This window comes from Convolutriloba macropyga, chromosome 6 (assembly GCF_964194025.1).
Source record: "Convolutriloba macropyga chromosome 6, txConMacr16.3, whole genome shotgun sequence".
NCBI classification, from domain to species: Eukaryota; Metazoa; Xenacoelomorpha; order Acoela; family Convolutidae; genus Convolutriloba; species Convolutriloba macropyga.
The window spans coordinates 10,241,671-10,263,274 of NC_134473.1; the positions used below are offsets into that span (position 1 = coordinate 10,241,671).

Below are 21,604 nucleotides of genomic sequence, written 5' to 3' on the forward strand. Positions count from 1 at the left end.
AGAGATGCCCAAGTCCGTGAGCTTAAGACCAGTTGTTGTAATGGTTAGTAATCTACGCTTGCAAGTAATAGATGCTGGTTCAAGTCCAGTACTGTTCCCTTTTCACAGTAGCTGCGCCTGCTTAGACGTCATAATGGATCACTTTTTTGAGTGGCCTCAGTGGGTTCTGTCGAATGTTTCATTATCAGTTTCAGTTCAGTGTTGGATTTTACAGAATAGCAGTTGTAATTTCTTTTGTAAAGAAGTTGGTTGCATAAAAACCTAATAGAGAGACCAATAACTTTCTATATTACAACTTTGAGCACCGGACCTACCACCCACAGCAATTCAGCACTGCACCAATCGGAAATTATGCAAGATTTGAGCTGAAATTGCGTTGAAAATAAAATATTTCAGCAGATTTCAGCAAATTCTTAACATAAAATCAGCATTTGATTCGGCACTTTTCCTACAAAATTTCAAATTTAGTGGATTCCGCGCCTTTCCTACATAATTTCAATTCTTTTTTGCAAAAAAAAAACACTTTCTCAGCACCTTTCTTCCATACTTTCAGCACTTGTGAAAGTTCCAAATTGAGCCGATTCAGCGGCTTTCTTACATAATTTACGTGCTTTATTAGAGCCCTCTATAGCTTTTAACGTCGTCAGCGTGTACAGTCCTTCTTCTTTTGCATTTCTGCAGAGCCACAAGCCAATCAAATTCTCTGTTGTTTTTTTGATAATTCAAATTTTTGAAAAAGAAAACAACTGAAAAGTGCCACGTTTTCATCTTACCTAACTGAAGGGAGAAAATTATACTTAAGCTGTGTGGTTTCTTTCAATCAAGTGTTTTGGCCATATACTCCAGATGCGATAACTGCTTTATCTTAAGTGTTGAAAAAATTCTTAAGTCTTTCGGCCGACTTCTAATTGTTGGACTGTGGTGCTGCTTCTCCATGTACAGAAGAAAAAAATCAAAAAAATCCAAATTGTTTAGAGAAAATGCGTAAAAAGTGGAGCTGAAATTGTTTAAGATAAATGCTGAAATTACTAAAAATTATGTAAGAAATTCGCTAAAAGCCGCTTTCTCAGCGGACGATTTTTCTCAGCGGATAAATCTCACATAATTATTCGCTTAATATGCTGAAAAGCGCTGAAATTATGTAAGAAGGATGCTGAAAATTCAGCCAATTAAGTGGGTTGTTATGTAAGAATTATTCACTAAAAAATTTTTTCAAGCGTTTGTCAGCGCAATGTTTTTACAAAATTTTGCCAAAATCTTCAACCCGTGGCTGCACACAGGAGGTATTTCTACGAATTACCAAGTTACAGAGGAGGTATAATCATTACCTAAGGCACAGCGAAGGTATATTAATGTCCAAATGAGTCCCAAAAAAGGTATTTTAGGGAACAGTAGGTGGGGGTTGGCCCGGGGGATGTTGGAACGGTATTCCACTGGGTGCTCTGGGATGCTGACTGAGGTGAACTTGTGTTTCGTATGACGCAGCTTTGGATGATTTTGCTATCATGCGAAACCGAAGCAAAAATGAAGCAGCTGCTTCATTTTTGCTGCGGTTTCGCATGATAACAAAAATCATGTTTAATGACATTAACGGACAATGGACAAACAAATATAAAACAGTCTAAGAACAGGCTGTGATTTACACTGGTTCAGCCCTGAAATACTTTCGTTGTAATTCCGGGACATCAAAAAACGCTTCGTTTGATTAAACGTTTAATTGAAACTGCTTCATTAATCATACAAAATGGCGGGTGTCAGGACTATTTACCCAATGCCATTATACCTAATGCCAATATACCCGATGCCATTATAACCAATGTACTTTGATATTTTCGTTCAATAATCCGACAACAAATTAGCAGTCGTTATTACCCTATGTTTTAACATATTTAAAGGCCGTGGCCATGCCTCAGCCGCCCATGTGACTTGATATGAAACAATCACAACCGAACATGGGATTAAATTATCCGCTTGTTAAATCATACGTGAAAGAGCTATTTTCTGCTAATTAGTACTCGGATTATGGAACGAAAATATCGATGTGAACTGGGTGTAATGGGATTGGTATCTTGGCATTGGGTATAATGGCATTGGGTAAATTGTCATGTAGCCAAATGGCGCTATCACCTATAATTCAATTTGCAGAGATAGGAAACAGTGTTTAAAACTCATTATAAATTTTTGAACTTCTGTTCTATTGGTCTAGGATCAACCATGTGATCATTAGCACGTCTGCCTTAGTGCGGAATCTAATTATTCTTACTTCACAAACAGCAAATTCAAAACTAATTTTGATACATTGGTTTTCTTTCGTGCTGATAATAGCCATATATATGTTGAACCTCTTAGTTTGTCGAACTCTAAATATTATCTTGCAAGAAAATCGGTTTTGTAAAAAACCTTAAAACACAATAAAGATGCCATGCAAGATCTTGTCACAGATTCTACGCCTTATTTCGCGAGAAATTTTCATGATAACCGTTCGTGTTTGACTATGGCTTGTCCAAACTCTTATCAGGCCATGCAAAGTATTATTAGTTCAAAAAGAGAATTCGTCTCTTGCCTGTTCAGACTTGATTTTGAAAACAAAATTGGTGTGCAAAAAAGATCGCAGGACTTCGTTGGAAAGCAAATAATAACGGCTAACAAATGTCAATTATAGATGCTTATATTAAATTCAACAAGAGGAGGCAGAGAAGGGGGAGAGGTGTTCGTTTTCGTTCGTTGAAATTGGTGTGAAAGTGAGTATACCTTTGCGATGTCAACTCTGTCCTGTCTCCTGGCGTATATCATGAGTAGAATGTAAGTACACCAGAGGGTGAATACAACAATGTATGCTGGGTACATGTCTGCAAAGTCATAGCTCATCGCTGAGAAGTCAAGAGCAGGGGGAAGCGGAGCCAGACTACCCACAAAGGAGGTGAGATGCGTGGAGAGGCATTCAGTCATGCGACGGTTGGTATGAGAACCCACCTGCAAATATGCAAAAAATGAATTCTAAAGATGATTCCAACATGTGAAAAGCTCACATACATTTGAAAGATAATAAAAATATACAAAACTTAGCTCGTAAATCTTAGCCTTGAATTAATCAGAAAACTAATATTATCAATAATCTTTACAACTTTTCTCCATTCCATAGGTTTACAATTAAATGTAATCTTTTCCAAAATTATTATGTTAGAAACCGTTCTGTAATGGAACTTCGCTTTCGGTCACTGTTTCTCCCTCGATCGATAACTTTAATCTATTGATTTTGAAGCAACGGAAATAAAAATTCATGTGTTTATTATATATCTGGTTTCAATTTAAGCCTCATTCGTGGACTGCGGAGACATTTACCACAATTCCACGTGAAGAGTACTCGGGTTCAACTCCATCCTGGAGTTCACTCATAGCATTGCATCCCTTCTGATAAGTCTCCAAGTCAAAAGCAGATACGAACACCTGAAAAATCAAGTGTTTCATTGCATCTTTGTTTTATTTATAACTATTACGGAGGAACAGACACTTAACAGCTTTTAAAGAGTTTAAAATGTTCTGTTTTTGATTGACTTTTTGATTGTGAATAGATGTATAGAAAAAACAACCTTTGTTCTACTTTTCGAGCCTTTCTTGGTTAAAAAAGTTAGCTTTCATGAGTAAATGGTAAGAATGGGAGCTTTATAAGTTAAGGTGGAACTTTATCTGTACACTATGGTACCAAAAAGCTAAGTATAGCACAATTTGTGCTGTTTAAGTGTTACTTTTGCTCGTGTGAACAAATCAAATATTGTCAGCGTTTTCTTCCACCAATAAGCGGGAGGTACCGGAATGGTCACTAAATATTTTTGTTCTGAATCAAATTTAAAAGTTAAGAAACAATTTTGAAGCAACCACTTCGAAAATAGACAGTTTATTTGGCAAAGGTTGGAAGAAAAAATTTCCAAAAGTTGACTCAGATGTCGCCAGAAAATTGTGTAAAAACTATACAAACCATCCAGTTGGTGTTTTAAAAGCTGAAAACGTACTGTCTTCTTACTAGAGAACTGATTTGAACTCGAAATGTTGTATTAATTGATGTCTGTGGTGCTTTTTAGTAATTTGTTTTGCGTACGTAGCTTTTTGGTACCATAGTTTATAATACGTCTGCGCAATATTTCAAAACCAGACACAAGATAAAACTTAAGCGTCTAAGATAAGTGTAGGAAATGAGTTTATTCAGTATAAGATTTGTAATCTTGAATTGAGGATAATTTTCAAACTTTGTCAGTGATGATTCTGCTATCGAAGCAGTTGTGATCCTGGTTCACCCTACATGGACGAAACCCAACGTAGTATGTCCCATAGTCCCTCAGGTGATGATTAGGAATCATGTAAGTGAACTTGTCTGGATTTGTCTCTCCCTCGTGTCTCTTCCTCTCTGAAATTGAAATTACACTGTACTTCAATGTATGAGAAGCTCATGAAAGATCAGAGTGCCAACCATGATCCGAATCTGCACATAGCGAAACACAGACTTGAGATATCAAGATTCGTTTATGATTTTCTCTATTGCTCCGATCTGAGCACCAATTCAATACAAAATATCAAAAATTAACCGCATCAAATCTCCCTGCTGTCCGGTCACACCAGAACACTGGTATCAGTGCACCGATCATATTTATGATATTCCAGTAATTATACAGTATCATAAAGGGTTCCCCAGTTCACCATAGAAGGGTCGTACAAAGAAATAGCGTATGTTGTGTGAGATAGAAGGTACGCTCCTTGTATGAATACGCGGGCTGACGCAGACGTTCTGTAGTTTCTCAGTTTAAAGTTCTTTTTGCAAAGTAATGATCAAATCATTTTATGTTAAGGTCACTTCAATTGAAAGCCAATCAGCCTTTTAGTCTATTTTGATCTTGTCAGATTATGCACAATCTTAAAAGATGGTGAACGATTCCTGCGCGACAAGCGCCTGAATCATGCATTTTGTGAGAGAAGCCTCTTTTGCAAACAGATTCCAAGATCTTCCAAAATTAGCATCGAGGGCTCGACTGGGCTTGTTTGTAAGACATGGTTAATAATACTTATTCATTTTACCTGCTCGAGAGAGGGATCGAGGCAGTATTTCGTGAAAGTCGTATGTCCATTCATTCTTCGAAGGATCATAAACTGGAGGCTGTCCATATCGGACGTAGATGCAGATGTACTCATTTGGTTTCTGTGTTACGTACTTGGCATACACAAACAGGGCCTGATCCCCAGACATCTCCACAGATCTGACTACGAACTGGGTCTCCTTGCCCTGTGTTACAAACATGACCTTGACAATTCAACTCACGCCACAGCTCAACAATGGTAAAAACAAAAACGGACAAATTACACACGTGAAGGTAACCTCGCTTCAATTCAAAAGTTCTGATTTATTTGTGCCATATAATAGTTATTCCCTTTTTTCTAACTGCCCAGTGTTTCGGCAACACCCAGCATTAAAAAGTTATTGTCTAGATATTGATAGATGAAACGATCGATTAAAACTACAGGGACCATTTTCCGAGGCAAATTAAAATTTTCCCGGGTGATCGATGAATTGAAAAACTTGCAAGCATATCTTGGATACTATCTTGTAAATGAATGCATGACGGTCACCAAGGTGCAAGCAAGATTCTTTTTTTTCCGATTCGCTTACAGGAATCCTGCAAGCTTTTCCCTTCACTTTCAAGGATCTTGAAAGTTTTTTTTAATCATATCACTAGATAACTCACATTAAACTAATTGCACTTGTTATTAATGGTTTCACCCTGTGGTCTATCGACATCGTTCCAATCAATTGATAATATCTCCATACGTCAGAAAGTAGTCGCATAATTTACCAGCAGTACTTACCTGTTTCATTCGTCCTTTGTGTCTCTCTGTTTGAACCTTGGCAGCTTCTTCAGTATCCATAGGTATGTGTGTGTCAATGGTCTTCCGAGATGCAGGGGCTTTAACCTCCTTCCCTTCATTGTCAGAGTACACAATTCGCACAATTGCTCCACTCACTTTATAATCTCCAGCAGCACCAAACAGAGGCACATTGCAAGATGAAACCATCTAACAAAACACACGATCAATTCTCCAATATTCGAAATGCTTTGGAGACCCGAGAGATGTCAAAAACTATAGGAAAACTTCATCTCTTAAAAGCTAGAATGCAGTTCCGCATTCGGTGAAATGTTAAATAGTAAGAACGGAAAACGTTTTTAACCATTTCTACTAAAATGGCTCAGAGTCTTTTTGTTTATAAATTTTTTGTTTATGATATAAAGACATACAGCGACGCAACAATAAATATTTGAAGCGATTCATGTCTGTTAAACTAAAAAAAACTTCCACTCATCAGGCTTGGTAATTTCGCAGATGATCCGAAGCCTCTGCAAAATTTTCTCACGGGTTATTAGTTGTAGAAAGGATCCTCACAATAGTTTGTCAATGGTTTGGAGATAAACATTTGCGCTCTGGCGAGGAGAGCTGCCTTTTAACTGCCTCAATTCCTGAGGCCACCAAGACATGTTTCCTTAATGTAAAAACCTAAAGACTTAATTTTCTAGCAATGACAGCTTCTGAAGCCAGTTCTCTGTTAATTGAATAACGAAAAATTATACTCATTTGTTTGATAGGCTAAGTCTTTAATATGTAGCCTCATTCGAGCTGTTTTTTAATAAATTAAAAAAAAATTACATAAAATCGAATATAGTTTCAGCTTATATTGTGTCTATGCATAATGTATCTATACAATTGAACAATTAGCCCGTATCTATGGAACGACGTGTGTTCTCGCGGTAGACAATAAAGTCGTTGAATTTCGTATACTGAATGTGCCAAAAATAGTTAGTAAAACAAATTAATGCTAAAAACATATAAAAGTATAAAGAAGATCTTGAAGGATTTAATATATATAAAATACACCATTTTTTTGCCAGATGAAAATTGATTTGTAGCGGGAAATTGATTTTCTAAAAAACCTATATGCATATATAGGTTTCAAAATTCACATTTTAGTGAATTGCGAATAGGTCAAGTTTGCGTTACCCGCGAAAGAGAATTCTGACTTTGCAATACTCTTAGACTCTATCTCAAAAAAGAGCTAAACTTACCATTGGAGCCTTTTTACGAGTAACCAGTTCCAGACCAATTTCCAAGATACGAACGCGAAAGGCATACTCAAAGTATGCAAGAGAGGGCAAATTGGTAGATGGGGAAAATGAGTGGTGACAAGCTGCGGAGCAGAGTGAACCGAAAAGCAAGCTAATTTCTGATCCTAAGCCTCGGTAAAGAGGGTCGCAAACAACTTCATAGACAGGACCCACACGCAATCACCGAAAACATAAAGAACCGTAGAATTCGACGGAGAGACGATTCATTAGACAAAACAATTTTTTGTGTGACAAATTTACAATGTGGAGCAGCAACCAGCGTAAAGAGGGGTCAATGGACCATTTTTACGGGGAAATTTATGAAACAGCCCAATATCGCGGTTGGATCATCTAGAAGGGGAACTCATTAGATGCACATTTATTGTCAACGCGAGAAGTCGTGAAATAAAACGGTCGCCTCTGAACACGCAATGCAAATTGCAGAAAACTTCCAATTGAGTATCCGTAATCGGAGCGTAGTAGAAATTGCACCAAGAAATGCACGCAGAGTCCCTAAATGCGGAATGACTTTCAGCAATTAAAGCGAGAAAACTAGTTCAAAGTAGAACATTATATCCCCGGTTGTAATTAAGGTAAAAGGGATCGACATATCAAATTAGCACTGGCTTCGAACGTCCCAAACAGAGTGATTCACACAGCTAAATATTGAATGCCAAATATCGAGGTATTGAAGGACAAAATAGGCAACGCGATCAGCATAGCATATGTTTACAAGACGACTCATGGTTCAGTACCCTTGATTTGAAGTACACGTACAGACAATTAAAACGAGACCCAGAAAAATCGAAAAACAATGTAAGAGGTAATTTTACGCTGTAAGAGTTGATTAGAGTGGCACATACAGATTTTAAAAAAGCCTCCATGGCCTTACAGATATGCTGGTTGAATCCAAGGAGGCAATTGATTGTACTGTATGGCCCTAAAAAATCAAAATACTTTAAAGTGATTTTCTTAGTGTTACACGAGACACAAAATAAGATCGCTTTACAAATTTAAACGCGTGTCTCAACAATTTGATGAAAAATAGAAATGATTTCCCAAAAAAATTTTTTTGTCAAACAATCAATCGAATACCTAGTATATATATATATATATATATATATATATATATATATATATATATATATATATACATATATAATATATATATATATATATATATATAAATCAAAATAAATATAAATATATATATATATATATATATATATATCGAATTCCAGAATAAAACCTTATTTTGGAAATAAATAAAATTCTTGAATTAAAAATCTCTTCAGAACTTTTACCAAAAACGCTAAATTTTTAGATCTGAACAATACTTAACCAAAATTATCCCAAGTTTCGCAAATTATTTTTGCCCATTTAAAAATAAGAAAGAATGCGATAGTTAGTATCACTGAAAATGTACATTTCGACTCAAAAATGAATACGGGAGTTAGATGTGACGCCTCAAGAGATGGCTGTGGAAGTTTTCTCGAACATCAAAAATAACCGATTTCATATGAATTTTAATTTCTAAATGCAAGCAAGCAAAAGATAGTGTCACCAAGTTGAGTTGTTACGAGTTTTTTTGTGATTTGAACATTTTAAACATTATCTCTACGAAAACAATTTTACAGTAGTAACCGACAATTTAACAATTTTTCCGAATTAGAGCTAAATGGAGCTCAGATATCATACCAAAGTCGCCTATCTTGTTGGACTGACAGAATCATCTCGTTCAATTTTTCTTCAAAACATATATTCAGATATGGGATTTGTAGATAAGATGTCAATACAGGCAATTGGAAAAGAACACAATATTTCAAGGCATGACGAGGAATTTGCGATAGCAAAAAACAGTATGATTTAAATTTGGGTTCAGAACAACATTCGGCAAAGCTCACGGCTTAATGAAAGAAATAAATTTTAATCAAACTTAAACTTTATGCGCGCAAAAATTTACGCGAAGATCCATTGACTGCCTCTTATAAAGAAAGTCATGAGCCAAAAAGCTATACTGAACTAAAGCAAATTTCAAAATCGCTTTTTGGCATTTGTACATCCAACAATCAGATGCCATTTCTTACTACACCAAACTTTACCCAAAAATTATTTAATTCTGGTCATCAAATTATTTCAAATTCAATTTTATTGAATTCACTTTTTTTCAAATGCACCTTCATATAATACTAAGCAATCTCTTGCTTTACATAAGCAAGTTCGCTCAGTGTACGCAACCAATGCATCATTCTAATACTCCAAATATGGAATCCAGAGGTTCAAGTCAACAAAAAACTTCTACACTATAACAACAGACAACCGTTTTTGGACTCCAACTAGTCATTTAGAAGCACATATTCTAACCCTAGAAGATTAATCTCGAAGTTTAGTCGGTAAAAAGGTATAATATATCAAATACGTATCTAAAAACAAAAATGAGTTGACAAATCCAACTAACGCACACGATGGTAGACCTACTGATACACCATCACAACATATATTGTCGGATCTGGACTCTCGGACACGCTGTAAGAGTTGATTAGAGTGGCACATACAGATTTTAAAAAAGCCTCCATGGCCTTACAGATATGCTGGTTGAATCCAAGGAGGCAATTGATTGTACTGTATGGCCCTAAAAAATCAAAATACTTTAAAGTGATTTTCTTAGTGTTACACGAGACACAAAATCAGATCGCTTTACAAATTTAAACGCGTGTCTCAACAATTTGATGAAAAATAGAAATGATTTCCCAAAAAAATTTTTTTGTCAAACAATCAATCGAATACCTAGTATTTATATATATATATATATATTTATATATATATATATATATATACACATATATATATATATATATATATAAATCAAAATAAATATATATATATATATATATATATATATATATCGAATTCCAGAATAAAACCTTATTTTGGAAACAAATAAAATTCTTGAATTAAAAATCTCTTCAAAACTTTTACCAAAAACGCTAATTTTTTAGATCTGAACAATACTTAACCAAAATTATCCCAAGTTTCGCAAATTATTTTTGCCCATTTAAAAATAAGAAAGAATGCGATAGTTAGTATCACTGAAAATGTACATTTCGACTCAAAAATGAATACGGGAGTTAGATGTGACGCCTCAAGAGATGGCTGCGGAAGTTTTCTCGAACATCAAAAATAACCGATTTCATATGAATTTTATTTTCTAAATGCAAGCAAGCAAAAGATAGTGTCACCAAGTTGAGTTGTTACGAGTTTTTTTGTGATTTGAACATTTTAAACATTATCTCTACGAAAACAATTTTACAGTAGTAACCGACAATTTAACAATTTTTCCGAATTAGAGCTAAATGGAGCTCAGATATCATACCAAAGTCGCCTATCTTGTTGGACTGACAGAATCATCTCGTTCAATTTTTCTTCAAAACATATATTCAGATATGGGATTTGTAGATAAGATGTCAATACAGGCAATTGGAAAAGAACACAATATTTCAAGGCATGACGAGGAATTTGCGATAGCAAAAAACAGTATGATTTAAATTTGGGTTCAGAACAACATTCGGCAAAGCTCACGGCTTAATGAAAAAAAATAAATTTTAATCAAACTTAAACTTTATGCGCGCAAAAATTTACGCGAAGATCCATTGACTGCCTCTTATAAAGAAAGTCATGAGCCAAAAAGCTATACTGAACTAAAGCAAATTTCAAAATCGCTTTTTGGCATTTGTACATCCAACAATCAGATGCCATTTCTTACTACACCAAACTTTACTCAAAAATTATTTAATTCTGGTCATCAAATTATTTCAAATTCAATTTTATTGAATTCACTTTTTTTCAAATGCACCTTCATATAATACTAAGCAATCTCTTGCTTTACATAAGCAAGTTCGCTCAGTGTACGCAACCAATGCATCATTCTAATACTCCAAATATGGAATCCAGAGGTTCAAGTCAACAAAAAACTTCTACACTATAACAACAGACAACCGTTTTTGGACTCCAACTAGTCATTTAGAAGCACATATTCTAACCCTAGAAGATTAAGCTCGAAGTTTAGTCGGTAAAAAGGTATAATATATCAAATACGTATCTAAAAACAAAAATGAGTTGACAAATCCAACTAATGCACACGATGGTAGACCTACTGATACACCATCACAACATATATTGTCGGATCTGGACTCTCGGACACTGAGTTGTGAAATTTTGGAAACATAGGTTTTAGGTGCAGAAATTGTAAATTTTAGCGAATCGTTGTCGAATACGCATCGGAATCACAAAGGCTTTAGAAGTGACGAGGCGATCAGATATAGGAAAGCAGACGTAGGAAGGGACGCGACGATCAATTACAAGAGGAACACGGTTCTGGACAGCAGATGTTTGTATCTAAATGAAAAAACCAGCCTAATTACCGATTTAAGTAATCAGCTCGAAACGCGTTAGCAATGAAGGCTGACCCAAAGAAGACAGCCAAAAAGCACTTCGAGGGATTATTTTAACTTTGGCCCCACATACTGTAATCTGGTCTGCAATGTTTGGCACGAAAGAAGAGTAAACGACAGGACTAGAAGTATATGCTGAGCGTTGACCCGATGGTCATGTACTGAAATCCAGAGAAGAAAGACCAATTTAGCATGCCTCTGAGATACGGAACGAAAAGCGTCAAATTAATACTGAAACGAGGAAAGCAACGTTTAAACAGAGAATGAAAGGGGGAAGACAAAGAAGCCAAATGTTCAACGAGCCCTGCAAATTAGAGTCTCAAGATTGAAAAGGGAAAAGCGATACTCGCACGAAAATCAAATTTCCATCGAAACTCCGGAAAGGCAAGCCAAGCCATCAGAAAAGCAAGAATTACATGTAACAGAAATTCAAGTATATTCGCAAAACAAATTTCGACGAGAAACAGTGGTCAGGAGGTGCTGAATCCAATATTTTTTGAATAGGGTAATCTGGCCGACAGGAACACATCTTTGAAACGTGCACTTTCACAAAAATGATAAAAATGATGATTCTGAGTAGCCGATATTTGGCAAAGTTCCGTTAGGCAAAGTTCTCGATATGTCTAAATGTAAAGTAACTCTGTTATTGGATACTTTGAGTAATTCAAGTAAAATTACACAGTCACGTCGAAGCACAGTTCCTGATTGTCAGCAAATTCAAAATACCGAAACTTTAATTTCAGTAACGTCGTTTATTCCGATAATAGGGTCACCAAAACTGTTTGAATTCAATCTAGAAATAAATTCTAGAAACTTTAACAGCACTCTAAATCTTTTTACCGCTACTCAAACCTTTATCAAATCTGACTCAAAGCTGTACATCGCAGGAACAAATAGTTTCAATCTTCAATTGCATTGCAATATATTGTAGCTCACATGAACGCTTGATTTCTTATCATTGCTCCTACTCTTATTTACAATTATTTTATTGTAGCCCACAAGTGAACAGTCATTGTTGTCCTTTCATATATTGTTGTTTCACTTTTCATTCATGGGTTGCCTAAAGTATAGTTTTTTCGCATTTAACAACTATGATACGCTGTTTAGATTTTTTCCTAAAATAATTTACTCTTGAAATTTTTCTTTCTCACTGAGGATATTTGATTTTTGCATCACAAGTACTTTATTTATTTGATACTGGCGCCACCAATTGTTTTTGCCCATTGTGTAACTTTTTCAAATTCTTTGCTCACTTTGTAAGCTGCAGTTGACCCTGTGATATGTAATTTCACGTATTTATTAATTTTTTGATAGCTTTTTTTCTGCTTTTGCAGACAAAATATTATTTCAAAAATCTTTCTCTTGGTATTTCCTATCGAAACAGATAACAATTCAATGGTGTATTTTTCTGTCTTTTCTTCCGAATAATACACTATGCAGCTAGATGTTACACGAATCTCGAGTAAGCTTTAACATTAGTTGAAGTCAGCCTTCAAAATATTATCTTTTCTGTCATTAGAGTTAGACCCAATTCTTTTTTTTGTGAGAAATGATTATTTTTCATTCCTTGCTTTCTGAATCATTTTTCATTGTCGGCTTTTTTTCTACGGATCAAATTTTCTTTTTGTCAGCAATAATGATAGCAAAAACAATTTTTATAAGTTTTTATTTAGTTTTTGAATGAAATACTTTAGCTGTAATCAGCTGTATATCTTTTGCTCACTGAATACATAGAACAAATTTGGATCAGATGTTTGCGAATTATTTTCGACTACTTTCTTTAACGGTTATGCCGGGAACCCTTCGCCAAGACTGTCGGCCAGACAGACTTGAGCCACTGATAACGGGTCGGGCTTTTAAAATATGGACAACATTTTGGTCACGCTTTTGAGTTTGTTTAGTTTGGTCTTGTTCACACCCATTGAAAGCCCGTTGAGTCTCATCCTTTCTCAGAAACTAGGTCTTATACGCATTTTGAACTGGCTCATATCTTAAAGCTATTGTTTTTGTCTGGGTCATAATATTTTTTAGTTTCTTAGGTACGGTCCATGCTTATTTTTCCGGGCTAATTGGTCAGACGCAGATCCATTTTTTTATCTGAATAAGAAAGAACGATTTGGTAACCTCTGTTGAGGGGTAGTATCAAAATTTTTGGCTCTAGCCAGAGTACAAATAAAATATATGAACAAATCATAGCCCGAGAAACTTTGTTAGACAAGAGCCCGTCTTCTGCAATAAAGATAATGGGTGTTTTTTGACTACCAGAAACAACGTTTGTTTTAAAGTCAGTGTTTTTTTTATAAAAATGCATTCACAAACTTTAAGCAAACTTTGTGGCGTCGAAACTATGAAATCTTTTAGGTGCGCAAATGAGTCTAGCACAGGTTCTGTCATTGGCCAGGTTCTGATCAGTCAGACCCGGTTTTGGGTCTATTTGTTGTGTTCCCTCTTTGGGTCTGCTTGGTCTGGCCCATAGTTCTCAAATACTGTTGGGTGTGGCATATACCATTTTTATGGTCTATATGGCGCCGAACACCATGACTTCGACCTAGGTCCGTCTGGTCCATACCTAGTTAGGGTTGCGGAGCTCGTACTGCTCCATATCTGCTACGTCTTCATTTTTTTATTATCAAGAACTGATAGGGCAATGTTTGTATCTTGTGAGTCCTAAAGTTGTTGATGAGAAAGAGTTGATATTTCAAAGCTTAGGCATAGCAAAATGCATTAAAAATTAAATTTACCAATAGAGCTTTTCAAGTCAGTTCGCACATAACTAACACTCAAATTGTTGCATCATGATGCAGGATTCTTAAGCTCAGCTTAAAACGTCCAAACTGCCGAAAAGTCTTTGAATAATTGTTTGAACGTACCTGACTGCTAAAGGTGCCACTCATCGTCTGATCAAAGAGATACTCAATTGCAGGCAGAGCAATTCTTGTTCTGGGGTGACAAATTTTGGGCGACAATGAGAGGGTGGTGCCTGAAAATGCATAAGCCATCTTATGTCGCAGCAATCTTTGCCAGAGAGCTAACAAGACAATGAAACAGGTAATTTGGATGAGCTTTAGCTTTAATGTGTAATGGCTTGTCTCAGGAGAGTCTTTAACTCCGTATACTTACACCTATTGGCCTAAGTTAAAAATTATCCGAGAAGTTTATATTTTCCTAGATGCTCGGGTCAGTGCTAAAACTGTGTAATAATAGTGCACGGCCCAATTAAGCAAATTTCTTACGAAATTCACCCCATTCAACGCATTCAACATTGAAAGCGGAAAAAGCTTTGTAATGGAAAAAATTCTTGGATTATCTTTTTTGTGAAAACTTGGATTATCTCTTTGTGGAACTGGAGCTTGAATTTAAGACTATCACTGTCTAAAAATAACAAAATAAAAATTAAAAAATTTTATCAATTTTTGCTAATATATATAATGGTTCATCCTAAAAAAATAGCCACTAATTGCCAGCAAAATCACTTGAGCCGAGAGATAATAAGAGTTTTAATTCAGACTTTAAATATAAAAGTAACGGCATAAAAAATGGTATCTATTTTTGATTGTGCTAAAAGCAGTGAAGATGCCTCAACATTTTGATTATGCCCCAACCGAAATCGAAATTGGTTATGTTGTAAGATTATTCAAAAATCCGAAAATAGCGATACATATTCTTTCAAGATTTTCCTGCAATACTTTGCAAGATAACCAAGCTCTGCAAGAATCTTGCAAGACAATTATTTAAATTGCAAGAATCTTTCAAGATAACCATTTACCTGACAATATCTTGCAAGATAACCAACCGGTCTCGACTGGTGTACTCTCGCTTGATAAAGTTGATTTGAATAATGTGTTTGGAATTGATAAAAAGAAACTAAATATCCTGTATTACAGACTGGCTGATAGACAAAAGGCGTCATATGAAAATGCGTATCTTAAATAGTATTCGAGGGCGGGCATAAGTTTTCCAATTGGCCTGCTAAGCACTTAATTTCCGAAAAAAACGGGGCAAACAGCAAAACAGTAAAATAAAGTTGGCAACAATCTTTTGTAGCAATTTCATAAACATAGCCTGCAGGTTGCCTGAAAATAGCCACTGTTGACGCGCTAGACGCATATCGAGATTGAAACAGAAAAAAAAGAAAAGAAAAGATTGAAATTGACAAAAGTTTTCCTCAGTTTCCAATATTGCTCTAATTCAGTTTGTTAGACTCTATACCTAAACTTACTTCAGCTTCCAAACTGAAGGGTATTAAGCCTAATAATACAATCAGCTAGTAATGGCTCTAATAAACTTTGATAACCTAATTGTCAACAAATTAATGACCGGATTTTCTCGGTTTATCCCGTTTCTTTTGATTTTGCTATTTTGACATTGACCGTGATAACTATTTTGCGTAATTCAATGCGTAAAAAAATTTAAAATCCATTCAGTTGAAACAATGAGTAAGGTAAGTCAGAAGTCAAACGTGGAAATAGTGACTTATGTCAAACGAAAAACGTGATCAAAAGGTAAAACACATTAAAAAACATCCTGACGTATAATTCAAAGAATTTACATTGACTAAACAAAAAACTAGACCTAGAGCGGACTATGAGTGAATTGAGAAAACCATTTCTAAAAATCAGATCAAAAATTTAAAAAGAAGAAAATTAATGTCAAAAAGCCGCATGTGAACAAAAAACCACTAGCGAGAAAGCGAAATTTTGATCAAACACCGTTTTCTCATTCTACTTTAAAATTAAAGCGAAAAATACACTGGCCCCAATACAATTCAAATTCTTTGAATGGTACAAAAGGAGAGCGCCCAAAAATAGCCGTTTGAGAGGCTGACGGCAGCTATTAATAAGGAGGGGGATTTTAAAATGAGTTTTTCCTGAGAGTTGTGAGTACAAAAGTCAACTAGCCAAAAATGAAAAAAGCTGGCGAACTTAACCAAAAGCTGAAACTAGAAGACAAAATGTTTTTTTATCTTGCAGTATTATTATAATACATTTAGTTAAGGTATTTATGTTTCAAATTATCTCTTAAATACATATATACACATATGTATTTAAGAGATAAATTAAAAGAGAAATACTTTATTTAATTGTATTTTAATATCAAACAAAATTTTATTTGTTAATATCATGTGCTTCCATGTTTCCTCATTTTGCTGTTTACATTAACATATGAAAAGTTATTTTTCTCTTGAAAAGTTAATCGCGCAAAAAAAACTCAAAATTAATGCCGTAATGGTTCAAACTTTCTATAATAAAAATACTGAGATGAGAACTAACATAATCGTCTCATGCTGGTCCTGTTCGGGCATGGTCGATTTTTTTGCTTCCAGGCAAGATGAATAATTTTCTTGCAAAATTTTTGCTACATTAATGGTTACCTTGCAAGGTTTGGAATGAAAATTTTGCAAGAGGATTCAACATCTTGAAAATTTCTGTCAGAATCATGCAAGATCTTGCACGATAACCATTAGGAGTCGGCAGGGGTTGTTTCGTATTCATCAGAGTGAATCGCAGAGAACGCGTTAGCTACTATAACACTACAACATACCAAAACCACCGGTATAAGTCGGCCTTAGTTTCCTCATTCGAGAGTCCATTCCATCTCCACCCGCAACTGTTTCACTTTCTCCGTCTACCTTGTACTGCTGGCATAGCTTGTTTGCTTTGTCCCAAATTTCCATCATACTCTTTCCCGTTTCCTAAACAAATGTACAACAGAAAAAACAGTGGGAAATTGATGAGCTTCAATGCTTACAAAGTTTTCATAATTTTGTTTAAATATTTTTTTAATTGGCTTGAGCAAAAAGTTTGTTACAGTCTTTATATATTGTTTAGCCCATAGAAAATCATTTAAATTCAAATCAGCTTGAGAAGTCAGTTTGCACGGGTTTGAAGAATTTTGCTAACTGTTCGTTTGCGTAGAAACAACTGAAAATAAAAATTTTCACAGCAAAAGCCTCAAATACAATTTAAGTGGAGCGCGGGTCGATGCCACACAGCTTTATGGTGATGAATCATTCAAAAAAAAACCAAACGTACTTTTTCCTGAGCACGTTTTTGATCAAGCGACTTTTTGTATTTTATAGTCTGAATTATTTGCGATCTAAGTTTCATTAACATCACGACAAACAACTTATGTTACGCTCATTTTAATTTTTTAGTTCTGTTCCTAATTTCTTAGCAAATCATTGAATTGAATTTCCGAGGGAAAAGTGAAAGAAAACAGTTAATTCAAAACAATTAAACAAAGCCCGCAGATTGCCGAGAAATAGTCGCCGTTGACGCGCTTGATTCACATCGGGATTGAATGATAAAAAGAAAAAAAAGAAGAGATAAATTGACTTTTTATTCTATTTTTTCCAGTGTCAAAAAATTTCTAATTCGACATGCAGTTTCGGTTGGATTCTAAAATTGTGCTTAATTCAGCTTCTAAACTGAAAGCTAATAAGCTTGATACCAATGTGAGCTAGCAAACACTCTAATGAACTTTGATAACCTAATTCTCAAGGAATTAATGACGGTCTTTATCGGTTTATCCCGTCTCTTTTGAATTTGCTCTTTTGACCTTGACTGTATTCACTATCTTGCGTAATGCATTGAGTGAATGGATTTAAAAACCATTCAGTGGACACAGTGAGTGACGTAAGTCAGAAGCCAAATGTGAAAGTCGTGACTTATGTAAAACAGAAAACGCGATCAAAAGGTAAAGCGAATTTAAAAAAAACATAGCAAGACAAGTCGTGACGTGCTGCAATTCAGGGATATTTTATTGACTAAACAAAAAACCAGATCACGTAACAAAAGAAAAACCACAAAATGAATGTCAAAATGACACTAGGGAGAACAAAAATGACCACTAGCGAGAAATGGGATGTTGATTCAAACAAAAAAGTAGGCTTGGAATGAACTATGAGTGGACTGGTAAAACCATTTAAAAAAAAATCTGATCCAAAAATTTGAAACAGTGAAAATCAAGGTGAAATTGCTGCATGTGAACAAAAAAACCGAGAAAGCCAATTTTTGTTCAAACACCGTTTTCTCACTCTACTTTAAATTTACAGCGAAAAAATTTCCCGCCGCAAAATTACTCGCTTTTTCGCTCCACTTCATTTTTCGGCATGACCAAAATCACTTCTCCAATTTGACTTCAAAAAACATGGAAAATATGTGAACAGACCTTTAAAAAAACATAGCAGGACAAGTCCTGACGTACAATTGGAAAAAATTTCATTGACTGAAACTAGGCTTGGAATGAACTATGAGTGGACTGGTAAAACCATTTAGAACTCTACTTTAAAACTAGAGAGAAAAATTTTCACGCCGCAAAACCACTCGCTTTTTTGCTCAATTTTCTGTTTCGGCGTGACCAACATCACTACTCCGCCAATTTGGCTTAAAAAATCACGAAAATGTGAACAGATCTTAAAAAAGACAGCGCCACAATACAATTCAAATTCTTTGAATTGAAAAAAAAAGAGAGCGCCTAAATAGTAGCCGTTTGAGAGGCTGACGGCGGGTTTTAACTATTTTTTTAAATAAAATGATATATATATATATATATATATATATAAATACATACATAAATATATATATATATATATATATATATATATATATACATATATATATATATATATATATAAATATATATATATATATATATATATATATATATATATATGCATATATACATATACATATACATATATATATATATATATATATATATATATATATATATAAATTAATATAGGTAGTAAGATGTACTGTTTTATATAATTCATTTTGCAATGGTGCAACAACAAACGCGATACGCTGCTAATGAATATTACCACACAATTGTTATCGCCACCGAGAAGTTATCAAACTCCGAGGCGAAGCCCAGGTGTTTTGATAATTTCGAGGGCGATAACAACCGTGTGGTAATTTTTTTACCTCATCAACACCTGCGATCAATTCAAAATTGGACACAGTTTTATTGGTTTCTCATTTTTTTGTGGACAAATACATTTTCAAAGGTAAGTGAACATTCTTCGGACCTGTTCTTCAATTTGTCTTTATGCGCCCCCCCCCCCTCCCACACACACATACACACACACACACACACACACAAAGACACACACACACACGCACACACACACGCACACACACGCACGCACACACTTACACACACTTACTTACACGCACAAACACACAAACAAACACACCCACCCACACACACACAGACACACTCACGCACTCTCACACACACACACAAATACACACGCACACACACATACACACACGCACAAACACAAACTCAAAGACACACACGCGCGCGCAAACACACACACATACACACACACGCACACGGGCACACACACACACACGCAGACGCACACACGCACGCACACGCACGCACACGTGCACATACACACACGCACACGTGCACACGTACACGCAGGCACAGACACACACACAGACACACACACGCACACACACAAACACAAAGACACACACACACGCACACACACACACACACACACACACTTACACACACTTACACACAAGCACACACACACCAACCCACACACACACAGACACACACACGCACGCACACGCACACACACACGCACACGTGCACGCACACACCCAGGCACACACACACACAGACACACACACATACACGCACACACACTTACACACACTTACACGCACGCACACACACACACACCAACCCACACACACACACGCACACACAAGCACGCACACGCACGCACACGCACACACACTTACACACACTTACACGCACGCACACACACACACACACCAACCCACACACACACACACAGACACACACACATACACGCACACACACTTACACACACTTACACGCACGCACACACACACACCAACCCCCACACACACACACGCACACACAAGCACGCACACGCACGCACACGCACGCACACGCACGCACACATCGAACTCCGAGGCGAGGCCGAGGTGTTATGATAACTTCGAGGGCGATAACAAACGTGCAATAATTTTTTTAATCAACACCTGCTGCGATCATTTCAAAATTGAACAAAGTTTCATTGATTTCTCATTTTAATTTTTGTGGACAATTACACTTTCAAAGGTAAGTGATATTTCTTTGGATCTGTTATTCGTTTTGCCCTCATGCACCCCACCCCACCCCCCTGCCATCTCACACACACATACACACACACACCCACACAAACACGCACACACACACACAAACACATACACACACGCACACACAAACAAACACACACAGAGAGACACACACGCACGCTCACGCACGCACACACGTACACATGCACATATGAACCCAACTACACACTTACACACACACACACGCACACACACAAACGCACACACAAACACAGACACACGCGCACGTTCACGCACGCACACACTTACACACACACACAAACACACACACAGAGACACACACGCACGCTCACGCACTCACACACGCACGCACCCACACACACACACACACACACACACAAACTCACACACGCACGCACGCACGCACACACACACACACAAGCACGCACACACACACACTCAAATACACACACGCACACGCACACAAACACTTACACACCAAAGATATCACAGCACACACTCACCAGCACACCACACACACCACACTCACACACACACCGCACACATACACACCACACACACACACACCACAAACACACCCATTTACACACTTACACGCACACACGCACGCATACACACACACACACCACAGATAAAACACTCACCAGCACACACCACACACACACACACCACACTCACACACACCACGCACACCACACACACACACACCACACAAACACCACACACACACACAACACACACACACACCACACACACCACACACACACACACACACACACCGCACATACGCCACCCACGCCGCACACAACACGCACCACATACACCACACACGTTTTTTTAGACTACAAGTTTATCAAACTGTTTCTATCATTAGACTACG

General features: G+C 36.4%; 1 protein-coding gene across 1 annotated transcript in view; it reads right to left on the bottom strand.

Moving 5' to 3' along the window:
• The window catches only part of LOC142341222 (uncharacterized), a 297,980-nt gene that overhangs the window by 133,323 nt on the left and 143,053 nt on the right, over window positions 1–21,604 (bottom strand). The window contains exons 40-46 of the mRNA XM_075392141.1: window positions 17,135–17,285; window positions 14,464–14,573; window positions 5,854–6,060; window positions 5,068–5,272; window positions 4,245–4,402; window positions 3,343–3,447; window positions 2,752–2,973 (exon numbers count right to left, since the gene is read on the bottom strand). Of these exons, the coding sequence (XP_075248256.1) occupies window positions 2,752–2,973; window positions 3,343–3,447; window positions 4,245–4,402; window positions 5,068–5,272; window positions 5,854–6,060; window positions 14,464–14,573; window positions 17,135–17,285 (1,158 nt within the window). The remainder of the gene's footprint in view (window positions 1–2,751; window positions 2,974–3,342; window positions 3,448–4,244; window positions 4,403–5,067; window positions 5,273–5,853; window positions 6,061–14,463; window positions 14,574–17,134; window positions 17,286–21,604) is intronic.